At 34.2% G+C, this 12859-nt stretch overlaps 1 protein-coding gene across 1 annotated transcript in view; it reads left to right on the plus strand.

The window, feature by feature from the left end:
* Positions 1–9769, plus strand: part of LOC136037789 (uncharacterized) — a 54071-nt gene extending 44302 nt beyond the window's left edge. The window contains exons 6-7 of the mRNA XM_065720621.1: positions 289–614; positions 8576–9769. Of these exons, the coding sequence (XP_065576693.1) occupies positions 289–614; positions 8576–8655 (406 nt within the window). The 3' untranslated portion in view covers positions 8656–9769. The remainder of the gene's footprint in view (positions 1–288; positions 615–8575) is intronic.
* The last annotated feature ends 3090 nt before the right edge of the window (positions 9770–12859 follow it).

Below are 12859 nucleotides of genomic sequence, written 5' to 3' on the forward strand. Positions count from 1 at the left end.
TAATGTGTTTTGATTTAGTTCAGATTTTTCTCTCAATATTGTCTGAAATTCGCTGATATTCCCTGAAAATCATGTTTCTATTATAATATATTAAGAGTTTGGATATATAAGGATATTTTTCAAAAAAATTGATGGCGTAAAATTTGGCCAATCATTGAGGAGTTTGTCAACACGTTCTGGATGCAGATATACTCCATGTGTATTTGGGATATTGTTATGTTGTTTTTTTTTGAGAAGTTACTTTTTTTAGTTAAAAAAAAGTTTAAGGTATTCAAATTTTCTTTCCAGGGACTATCCAAAGGTTTTCGAAAAGTTGAAAGAAGAGTTAGAAAGAGACTGGCTCGAAACCTATAAAAGCGAAACTGTAGAAAGAAGACGCCAGCGTGAAACGAGGAAAAGGGCTCTGGTTGTCTGGGTGCCAGAAAATCCGCCATTCGTGGACCCTTGGAATCCACGTCCACGCGTCCCGTATCCAGTTGTTCCTGATCCTGGAGTTCCACTCCCTTTCATACCTAACCCGGATCCTCATGGACCTGAGATTCTTCCTGGTCCTGCACCCTTTCCGAATCCTGAAAATGATGGATTAGCTGGGAGACTAGGCGGACATGTTCCTGGTATGTACTTTTTCTCCTTCCCTTTGTCTCCCCTGCTTTGATCAACTGGGACATAATATTTTTTATTATATGAAACAAATGTCTTATTAATTTTAATAGCTGGGAAAAGACTGAATTGCTTACGTTTAGACTAGTATCTTATCAAGCTGAAATTAAGGTCCTTTCACAATTTTGAATCACAGTCCCTTTTTATGCAGACCATGAATTTTTACTTTTAGAACTGGGAAAGTTTTTGCTTTTTCAAAAATTTTACTTAGTACATTATGTGAAAACAATTCTTGAAGTCAAAAACTTCATTTAGGGACCTAGGGGAAGGCTGAGAGAAATAGAAAAAGAGATCAGTGAGACACAAAAAAGCCATTTTGGCTTTCTGGCACTTCTAACTCGTTCTAAGTAGTTATCTTCGTATAATTTAGGATTTTAAACCGTTAAACAATTAAGTTTTTTACCGTTAAATGGTTAAGTTTTAAAGTTTTTAAACCATTATAAAATAAATTGTTGATCTGAGACACTCAAAATATTACGCTTTGATTTTATCTTAGTTAAAAAAGGGTCACAGTCACTGCTGCTATCTATGGTCGCGGTTTGCTTACTGTTCATTACTCCAAACTGTTTGATAAGATCTGGAGTTTGTATTTACGCGCCATATGTTTTACTTATTCAACAGTTTGTAAATAGCCCGAGTTTAAGCTGCCATTGACACAACAAATGTTATGTCCGAGCCACACATCTGTGTCACATGTGTCAAATAAGCAGCCATATCTCTTTGTATCAAAAAGAGCCACCAGAAAGCCATATCAAAAGCCATAATTTCTTATTTTATATTATATGTTTTATTTTGCAAAGTGCCTATCCAAATTTTTATTATCACTAACTTTAAGCAAGAATTACACGAATTTAATCACCCTTAAAAAAGAAAGCTTTAATTAATTCAGTGAAACAGTTTTCTGTTTAAACCATAAAAAATTCTTTGTTTTAGTTATAGAAGTGTGAATTATATTATAATATACTCTTAGTTATAAATAGTCACTCTGCCCCTCTTCTCCCACTTGCGAGGACCCATGATTGAGCATTAATCAAACTCAGAAAAGGAATTGCAAAGAGGACTTTATCAGACCTTTATTTTATTATATATTAGTCCTGTATCTCCTCTTATTATTAATCCTTTTATTATATATAAGTCTTCTATCTGTTGGTTTTCTATCTAAGAAGATTTAACACAAATTGTATAGAGACTATGTATGGTCTTTTTGCTAGGAATTTGGTTTCTTACCGTCACAGGTCGCTGTTTGCTTATTGTTCTTTTCTCCAAACTGTTTGATAAGATCTGGAGTGTGTATTTAAGTGCCCTATGTTTTACTTATTCAACTGTTTGTAAATAGCCCGAGTTTAACCTGCCATTGACAACAACAAATATTCTGTCCGAGCCACACATTTGTCGATAAACAGCCATTGTATCAAAAAGAGCCATCAGAAAGCCATATAAAAAGCCATCTATGTATGATATGGATTTCTTCTTCATTTTGACATCACGCATGTAGAGAAGCGATCAAATTGAAACATTAAGAAGTTGATTTGAAAAGCTTATGTCAACAATAGTTTAATCCCAATTATTCTTTGCTAATACCATCTCTGCCTTTCGCTAGACTCCTGTCATGGTTAGAAAATCTGTTGTTTTAAGCTTCTATCTTTTCTACAAAAAAACTGTGGCTTAAATCTTGACTCTGATTGTTCAATTACAAATATTAGGGATAAAAGCCAATACGCGAAAATACCAACAAGATACATAATTGGCACTGTAGTCAAGTGTAATTTTAAATTTATCAGCAAGTCTGACTATAACATGCATAGGATATTAGTTGAAATTTTTTGAGAGAGCTAGGAATTAAACTGAAAAACCGGCCTTTAGCTCTGTTTTTCAGTTACCATATTGCCGTATTACCACATCCTACTAGCCTTCATGTTAGAGGTTTACCTGCCCGTTTATTCCAATGATTTTTTGGTATCTATTCAGGTAATAAATCTATGGTCCAAGTTCAGTGACAGAATGAGGATGCAAAACTGGTTTTGAAGCAGGCAGAACCGGTTATTTATCAGTAAACCGGTTATTTAGGCAGAACCGGTTTTGAAGCAGGCAGAACCGGTACCTGTCTGTACCTTCATGTGTATTATTTATTCATTTACCAAGTTAATAACAAAAAAGTAAATTGCGGATTGCAGAGTGAATACGGATGAAGAAAAAAAAACGAAAAAGCAAATTCTCAAGCAAGAAAAAAAAAGAAAAACACTACTACTAAGGAAAAATATATTATATTCTTTCAAGAAAATGGAATTGAGGCAGAGTATTATTGCTGGTGCCGAAAAGTTTAATGCTTGCCATGACAGCCTTACGAAAAACATCATTCGTTCCGAATTCTGACATTATTTCCCTATTACGATACCACGCGAGGGGACTATTTTCTTTTCTAGTTAACCAAATGATGAACCGGAGAGAAAGAACTCCTTAATAAACCTTTCGAGCTAGATGGGTCCTGTTGGAATAAATTTTGGCCGGCCTTCGGACACTTCTGAAATTAATAATTTTTTCTTCTGTCTCTGGGCACAAACAAAAAGTAGGTAATACGGCTGTCCAATGGACCTGTAAAAAAAGTAGGATATTGGCAAGCCTTGAAGGTGTTTGAAGGTGACGGGAGACAGTCTTGTCTTTTATTAAACAATCAGTTTGTTCAAACTGATAAGTAAGGCCGTATCCAGGATCTGTGTGTGAGTGGAGGGAGGGGGTAAAAAACAATTTACGAAATGCACCAAAAATTTGTTTTTACACAATTTGTTACCTTTTCTACGAGTCAGACAAAAATTTAGAGGAGTCAAACCTGGTAATTCCCTCCGACTGGATACGCTCTTGCGGATAAATAATCGCAATAAAGTTCATGCTTATTAATTTAAATTTGATGTAACATCTCTTGAATTTCATTTGTAAAAATCAAATGTTCCAAATAAACTTCCTTTTAACCAGCAATATTCATTCGAGAATTTTGGAAGGAAATGAAGAAACGAGCAAAAGCACCAAATTTATCGGTTACCAAAAAATTGTTCAGCTGATCTGATCTGGCAACACTGATCTGATGAATGCCAGGGATAGGTAATATTGCTTATTGGGTAAATAACAAAACCTTGTTGATACGCACTGCTATATGTTTTGTTCCAATTTTTTTTCTTGAACCTAAAATGATCCGAGCAAAGATATGTCGCTAGTTGTGCTTTTACCGCCACACCTGATGAAATTCTTTAGACGTGTTTTACAAGGCTTGTCTTTTCTTCGTCGTCTTCTTATTGTGTTGACTCGTCTTGTGTAGAGCTGTATAACCTTAGGTATCAGCGTGGTGTTTTCTGATCTTATATATATATATATATATATATATATATATATATATATATATATATATATATATATATATATATATATATATATATATCTATATATATAAAAATAAGTTGTCTGTCTGTCTGTGGATCTGTGGATCAGGTGACGTCATGTTTCGGCTGACGTCATGAAATTAGTTGCCGTCATTTTTGCTTTGAAGGTGACGTCATTCAAGTTATATAAGACATATGTTCGCGTAGAAATCTATTAATGTTTAAGTTTACAATGACTGATGAAGATGCTCAAAGAGTCTATGCCAAAAAACTTGCTGCTGATAGAGAAAGTCAGAAAAGAAAGCGTGCCGAGGAACTACCAGAGCAACGCGAAAGCAGACTTGCTGTTAAAAGAGAAAGTGAAAAAAGAAGGCGTGCCGAGGAATCAAAAAACCAGCAGGGAAACAGGCTTGAGGCTGATAGAGAAAGAAAGAACAGAAAGCATGCCGAGGAACTACCAGAGCAACGCAGAAGCAGACTTGCTGCTAAAAGAGAAAGTGAAAAAAGAAGGCGTGCCGAGGAATCAAAAGACCAGCAGGGAAACAGGCTTGAGGCTGATAGAGAAAGAAAGAACAGAAAGCATGCCGAGGAACTACCAGAGCAACGCAGAAGCAGACTTGCTGCTAAAAGAGAATGTGAAAAAAGAAGGCGTGCCGAGGAATTACAAGAACAGCAAGAAATCAGGCTTGCTGCTGATAGAGAAAGTAAGAAAAGAAAGCGTGCCGAGGAATCACAAGAACAGCAAGAAATCAGGCTTGCTGCTGATAGAGAAAGTAAGAAAAGAAAGCGTGCCGAGGAATTACAAGAACAGCAAGAAATCAGGCTTGCTGCTTATAGAGAAAGTAAGAAAAGAAAGTGTGCCGAGGAATCAGAGCAATCTGAAAGTTATCGCCTGGCATTCAGGTACAACCCAGTCGATGATTATAGCTTGAGTAGATGTGTTCAAATCGGGACAATGTCTAAAATTTGTCCCTATTGCAAGGCCTTGAAATTCAATGGTGAAACAATGGGAATGTGTTGCGCCTCAGGAAAAGTTAAACTTCCTCTATTGGCTGCACCACCAGAGCCATTGAAGACTTTCCTTACTGGAACTACGTCAGAATCTAAGCGTTTTTTGTCAAAAATCAGACAATACAACTCATGTTTCCAAATGACGTCGTTTGGAGCCCAAATCGAAAATCCAGATCAATTTATGTCTACTTTCAAAGTAAAAGGGCAAATTTATCATAAAGCAGGGTCCCTTCTACCATTCTCAGGCGAGAATCATAAATTTTTACAATTGTACTTCATCAGTGATAGAAATTCTGAATTGAATGCACGTTGCGAAATTTCTCCCAACGTTGAAAGGACAATCGTTTCCCAATTGCAACATCTTTTCCACGAAAATAATAATTTAGTGCGTCTGTTCAAAACAGCCATCGATTTGATGCCTACTGATACTCATAAAATTGTTATTTCCGCTGACAAAACGCCTCCTGGCCAACATGTGCGTAGATACAATGCTCCGACTATCGACGAAGTGGCAATCGTTATGGTCGGTGATCAGTTTTTACCTCGAGATATTATTCTACATAAGCAAAACGCTCAGTTGTTAAGAATTGCTGAAACTCATCGATGCTACGATGCCCTACAATATTCTATCATTTTTTGGGATGGAGCCGACGGCTATCACTTTAATATTAAATTGATGAATCCAGCCACTAACAAAGAAATGAATAAGAAATGCAGTGCAATGCATTATTATTCCTATAGACTAATGATTCGGCAGGATGAAGAAAATTATATTTTGAAATGCCGTGAATTGTTTCACCAATTTGTCGTTGATATGTATGCTAAAATTGAATCAGAACGTTTGCTATATATCCGCCTGAATCAGACCAAGCTCCGCTCTGAACAATACATTCATTTGCGAGATGCAGTTATAAATGACGGTAATACCACAAACGTTGGAAGATTAACAATTTTACCTTCGTCATATGCTGGCAGTCCCCGTCATATGCATGAATATGCTCAAGATGCTATTGCGTATGTTCGTCTCTATGGTCGTCCAGATTTATTTATTACATGTAAATGTAATAAATTATGGCACGCGACTTGCCGTAAGAAAAAAACAATGGAAAACCTAATAGATGCCACAATCTTGACAGGGCCTTATGAGGGTGAGGCTGTTCTTATTCCTCGCATTCCCATGATTCCAACGGATCTGCTTTTTCAATTTAAAAGATTGCAATTCCCAATTCGATTAGCATTTGCAACCACCATCAACAAAGCTCAAGGGCAATCACTAGAAAAATGCGGTATAGATCTTAATGCAGATTGCTTTACCAATGTACAATTGTATGTTGCATCTTTGAGGGTCGGTAAACCTGACAATCTATTTATACGCACAGACAATGGGACAGCGAAGACTGTTGTATATTCACAAGTTTTACGCAGTTAATTTGTATTGTATCTATCTATCTATCTATCTATCATAAAAACGAGTTGTGTGTATGCATATTTGTTTGTTTGTAAAAAGAGCGTTTGCATATGACGTCATTATTAGTACATACGGCTTTGTATATGGACAGACAATGGGAAAGCCAAGAATGTTGTATATTCGCAATTTTTACGTAGTTTGAAACACATATATAAATCTATCTATATTCACAGGTGGGACACAGGGACACAACTACAATGGCGCGTAACTAATATGGCGCGTAACTAATATGGCGCGTAACGACTTACGCGCGCGGGGGGGCTTGGGGGGGCGCGAAGCGCCCCACCAACTAGGTGTTGGGGTGGCGCGAAGCGCCACCCCAACAGCTAGTATATATATATATATATATACTAGCTGTTGGGGTGGCGCTTCGCGCCCCCCCCCCCCCAAGCCCCCCCGCGCGCGTAAGTCGTTACGCGCCATTGTAGTTGTGTCCCTATGTCCCACCTGTGAATATAGATAGATATATATATATATATATATATATATATATATATATATATATATATATATATATATATATATATATATATATATATATATATATATATATATATATATATATATATATATATATATATATGTTTTTAACTACGTAAAACTTGCGAATATACAACATTCTTTGCTGTCCCATTGTCTGTGCATATAAATAGATTGTCAGGTTTACCGACTCTTGAACATGCAACATATAATGGTCCATGGGAAAACAATCCGTATTCAGATCTATACCTCATGATTCTAATGATTGCCCTTGAGCTTTGTTGATGGTGATTGCTAATCGACCATTCCCTGAGTCGCCATCGTCATTTATATGACGATTATATGACAAAGGGGACCCCGGCGTCCCCTTTGTAGTTATGTCCCTGTGTCCCGGTCGTCATTTGTGTCCCGGTGTCCCAGTCTGTGATTTCTCTTTGAGTGTCCCGGGCGTCATTTATATTCCTTGTGTCCCGGTGTCCCGGTCGTCATTTATATCCCCCTGTGCCCCCCGGCGTCCCCGTTGTAGTTGTGTCCCTGTGTCCCGGTCGTCATTTATATTCCCTGTGTCCCGGTCGTCATTTGTATCCCGGTGTCCCGGTCTGTATATACATTCGTTTTTTAGTTTTGTTTTTCTCCTTTATTTTTTTCCTTTTTTATTTTTTTTCTTTTTTAGTTTATTTAGATTTTTAGATTTTTTAGTTTTTTTATTAGTTTTTAGTTGTTTTTTTCTTTTTAGTTTTTTTGTAGTTTTTACCTTCTTTTTAGTTTTTTTAGTTTTTTTTTACTTATGTCCTGGTCGTCATTTATACTCCCTGTGTCCCGGTGCTTTGTTGATTGCTAATCGAACATTCCTTTTGTCCCGGTCGCTTTCTCTTTGAGTGTCGTCATTTATTTAGATTGTCAGGTTTACCGACTCTTGAACATGCAACATATAATTGTCCATGGGAAAAACAATCCATATTCAGATCTATACCTCATGATTCTAATGATTGCCCTTGAGCTTTGTTGATGGTGATTGCTAATTTAGTTTTTTTTAGTTTTTATCTTTTTTATTTTTTTTTTATTTTTATTCTTAATTTTATTAGTTTTCTTTTTCTCTTCTATTTTTCAGTTTTTTTCCTTTTTTTTAAGTTTTTTTTTTAGTTTTTTAGTTTTTTTAGTTTTTTAGCTTTTTTATTTTTTTTATTAGTTTTTAGTTTTTTTTTGTAGTTTTTGCCTTTTTTTAGTTTTTTCAGTTTTTTTTTTAGTTTTTAGTTTTTTACCTTTTTTAGCCTAACCAGGATTTGAACCTGGGACCTTCATTCTCCGTTCTGACACCCTCTCTCATCGAGTGACTACTCCAGCATGTTCATTTTGGTGTTTTAAATGGTATATTATTAACGAAATCACCTGATCCACAGACAGACAGACAGACAACTTATTTATATATATATATATATATATATATATATATATATATATATATATATATATATATATATATATATATATATATATATATATATATATTATTTTATATATTTTTATTTATATTTTATTTTATATATATATATATATATATATTATTTTATATATATATTTTAAGGTGATTTGCTACCCAGACGTCGCCACGATTTTCGAGGAATGGCTGGTCCTGGAAATTTTGGAGGAAGGAATTTCTTTTAATTATTCGCAATTGTTTCTCAAAACTTAAGCCTCGCTTAACTTACATCATTGTTGTCTGTGTTTGTTCCTCTTGTACATTTAATTTTGTTACTCAAGTGCGGCTTAATTTCATCCTGACTAATCTCTTCCAGAAGTAATGAAGAATTTAACTCTATATTAATAATCTTCTAATCCAATATAATGATCTAACAGCCTCTAATAATCTTTGAAGAGTTTAAGATTTTAAAGATTTGAAGAGTTTGAAGAGTAGGAGTTTGAAAAGTTTAACGACTTTTCCGCCATTCTTCGTCTAACTGACAGTGTTATATATATATTAATTTACAGCTTAACACTGATTTTAGATAAGGCAGAGAAGAAGGGCGTTTTGATAACTTTGAAAAATTTAGATCAGCACAAGCCTAGTACTAAATAAGTTCAATTGAATCAGCACGGCCTAATAGGCCAGCCCATCTCTCAAGACTCTGAAGATATTTGTTGAAAACCAAATTAAATATTTTCTAAGGGTAAGAAATATTGCACCATGGATTTTCTGTCATTGTTTCCGGCTTATAAACGAGAAATCTTGCTTTTCTGCATTTTCAGCTTTTACTTCAAATTCTCCATTAATGATTTGATTCGTAAAAAAAAATCTCTTATAGTATTGCCTATCATTTTTGATAGTTCATGGAAGTATAGTTATTAATAAAAATGCTTAGCTAAGAATTATTGTTAGCACGACAGAAGAATGGTTTTAATTTCAGCAAAATTTAATTTAAAAAATTTAATTTAAATTGAAATCTAAAATTTTTAAATTTTTAAAAAAAATTTTAAAATTAAAATTTTTAAATTTAATTTAATTTTTTTTAATCTAAATTTAAATTTAATTAAATTTCAGAAAAATTTAAATTTCAGCCTCAAATTTACTATAAAGTCAGTTTCTTTTTATATACTGTGGCTATTTGATTTATAAACATTTTTAAAATTATATTTTGAATATGTGATATTCGGTGAAGAAAGGTACAGCCTTTGTACGTGCTTATTTTATATGTAATTTCTTGTACCTGTTCACTAGTTGATTTCTAGTGCTAAAAATTAAGATTTTGTACTTCTGAATGAAATAAAACCTGTTTCGTAAGTTTTGCTTTGCAGAACTAATGGCTGCTAGGTATTTATGGGGTTTTAGAAACTAATTTTAAAGTACCAATGACATAAAAACTCTATAATCTTCTAATATTTTACCTGTGTTTGCTTTATTATAAGGGCAGTATCATATTTCCGTCATTGTTTCTACGCTGAACTGTGAAAATTAGTTCTGTGGATATTCAAACATTCACAATCTGTCGTGCAGTTTCAAAGGAAAATTACACTTTCTAAACCTGTTTGGCTCCAATTGTTTTCAGCTTTTGGCTGGTTATTCTGCTTATTTTTGCTGATTTGCTGCACTATCGAACGAAAGTTCCATCTTCTACAGCTGTTTGGTTCCGATTATTTTCAGTTTTCTCGGCTGATTATTCTGCTTATTTTTGTTGATTTGCTGCACTTACAAAGGAAAGCTACACCTTTTGTAGCTGTTTTTGGCTGATTATTCTGCTTATTTTTTCTGATTTGCTGCACTATCAAAGGAAAGTTACACCTTTTTAGCTGTTTGGTTCCAATTGTTTTCAGCTGTTTTTGGCTGATTATTCTGCTTATTTTGCTGATTTGCTGCACTATCAAAAGAAAGCCATACCTTCTGTAGCTAGTCGGTTCTGATTGTCCTCAGTTGTTTTTGGCTGATTCTTTTGCCTTTGTTCGTAGATTTGCTGCACCATCAAAGAAAAGCTGCACCTTCTGTTGCTGTTTCTTTCCGGATGTTTTCTCCTTTTTTTGGCTGATTATTTTGCTTATTTTTGCCATTTGCTGCAATATCCAATAAAAGCTACACCTTCTGTAGCTGTTTGGTTCCGATCGTTTTCAGCTTTTTTTGGCTGATTATCCTGCTTATTTTTTAATTTAATGAATTTTAGATAAATAAAGTTGCATGGCACAAGGTCAATGAACAAAATTTATATTTATTAATTTTTTACGTCCATGTTAGGGTTTTCTCCAATATCTAGAGCGACTACGCTATGGAATTCGTTAAATGAGAATATTAAAAGTAGTTATTCAAATAAATATAAAAGGCTGTTGAAGAATGAATTGTTTTCTAAATATGATTTTAAAGATTAGTGTAATAGGATGCCTAACTGAAAGATTAAATTGGTATAATATCATAAAATTTAGTATTGGGCTGTTTAGGAAGCAGTTGAGTGTGGAGTGTTTAGTTAGTGGTAACTGGTAAATAGTGGTAAATTAGTTAGTGGTAGTGGTAGCTAGGTAAATGATGTAATAGCTGTGCTTTGTTTTTTAAACCCCTTCTGAGGTTAATATTAACTATTACTATTTTGTTTATGCCTGTTTATGGGTGTATTTTTGTTATGCCTCCTCGATATCATGCTGCGGCATTTGATATATCTAAATTTCCAATATTTAGCTTTTTCCAGAGTTGGAAATAGAAGCAGGCCTTGGGCTAAGATTTGCCTTAAAATTTCCTAAATTTAGTTTAGTTCCATTCGGGGCAGCCAAAATAAGTATCATAATCCGTATCCGTGGGCGGTCTCTATTACTGATACAACACAAATGATAGTCAATTTAAGCTGGTTTTAAATCGATTGCCACCTTCAATTATTTAGAAGCGCTAAGATGTCGATCAAGCATATTTTTTAGTTGAGAAACTTTACAATAATTGAAAATGACCTAAAAAACACAATATTTAAACTATTTGCATTTAAATATATACTAAATGATCTTCACAGCTTTAAAAATTTCAATTTAACAATGAATTTATCTAACCTGCACACTTTTCATGCTACTTAAACTAGTTACACTAGTTAAACTAGCTTATGCTAGTTAAACTAGTTATCAATTGAAAAGTGAACGTAAATTTATTCGAAAATGCATTTCCATAAATGAATTCATATTAAAATCTGAAACAAACAATTTGATTTTATTTAATAATGGCTTTGGCTTTTTTTCCTGAAACCGAGTCCTGAAGCACGAGGGCTGTTTAATTAGGACTACCATCTCTTATGATGCACAAAATAGTTATTGTAAGGAGTGAGGGATTGACGATGGGGTCACCCAAATAAATGAAAAAAAATACTCTCACGCCGGAGAAATGATATGAGGGTTTCCGGCCGTGCGAAAGTCCACGTAACGTACTTACCTATTAAATCAAATATTTGATTTAATATAATATAAATCAATCAAACTGAATAACTAAAATAAATAGTCTACAAGATAAATAATTAAAATAACTCAATTAGAATTGTTAATAGATTGATAAACGGGTACTTGTTGATTATTCAGAACACTCAAGAATATCTATCTGCAAGATCTGACAAACAAAAAAATCTTTGGCGTATTTCGTCAGGATTAACCTGACTTCACTTCTTGGGTGTGTTCGGAATAATGAACAAGTACCAATAAAAGTCTAAAAGACAAATGATAGTAACAATTCCAGTCTCCATTACTAAACCTTCCCCCCCCCCCGCCCTCACAATCCCACTTTACCACTCTTATATAATATAACATACCTACTGCAAATTAGAGCTTTCTCCATCGTATTTTCACTCATTTCGAATTTTCTCCTTTAGTTTTCCCTATTATATTCAGAAGACCGCTACGCGGTGAACGACATTTGCTTTTGTTGGGAATAAACTTGCTGGCCAGTAGGTCAGCAAGTTGGTATGTCGGAAATTGTAAAATGACGCAGCAATGGATTGTAAACAGCGTTGCCAGCGTGGTACAATTGTACCGTTTTTGGAACAATTTAGAGGTCCCGGTACTATGCGGTACATTTGAAAATTTTTTGGTACAATCCAAATTTGTTGGCACATTTTGGTTTTATTCGCTTTGTATATATGTAGTAAAATTTCCATATGTGGTTTCTCTTGAATACAATTTAACAGAAAACAAGTTGTATCAGTTGCATCAATCAATGAGAAAATCTACAAGGAATGTAAGATTTAGGCAACATGGACCTTTTATATAATTATAGGAGGGTCCATAGTAAATTGATTTTCTCTTATAAATGGTAAAAATTGGTATTTAATGTGTAAATCAATATTGTAATTATGTTTTTTTAGTAGTTTTCAGAATTTTATGGTGTTTCCTTCTGTAAAGGCTTGCCCTTAAATTTTTGAAT

Source organism: Artemia franciscana, chromosome 17 (assembly GCF_032884065.1).
Source record: "Artemia franciscana chromosome 17, ASM3288406v1, whole genome shotgun sequence".
NCBI lineage: Eukaryota > Metazoa > Arthropoda > Branchiopoda > Anostraca > Artemiidae > Artemia > Artemia franciscana.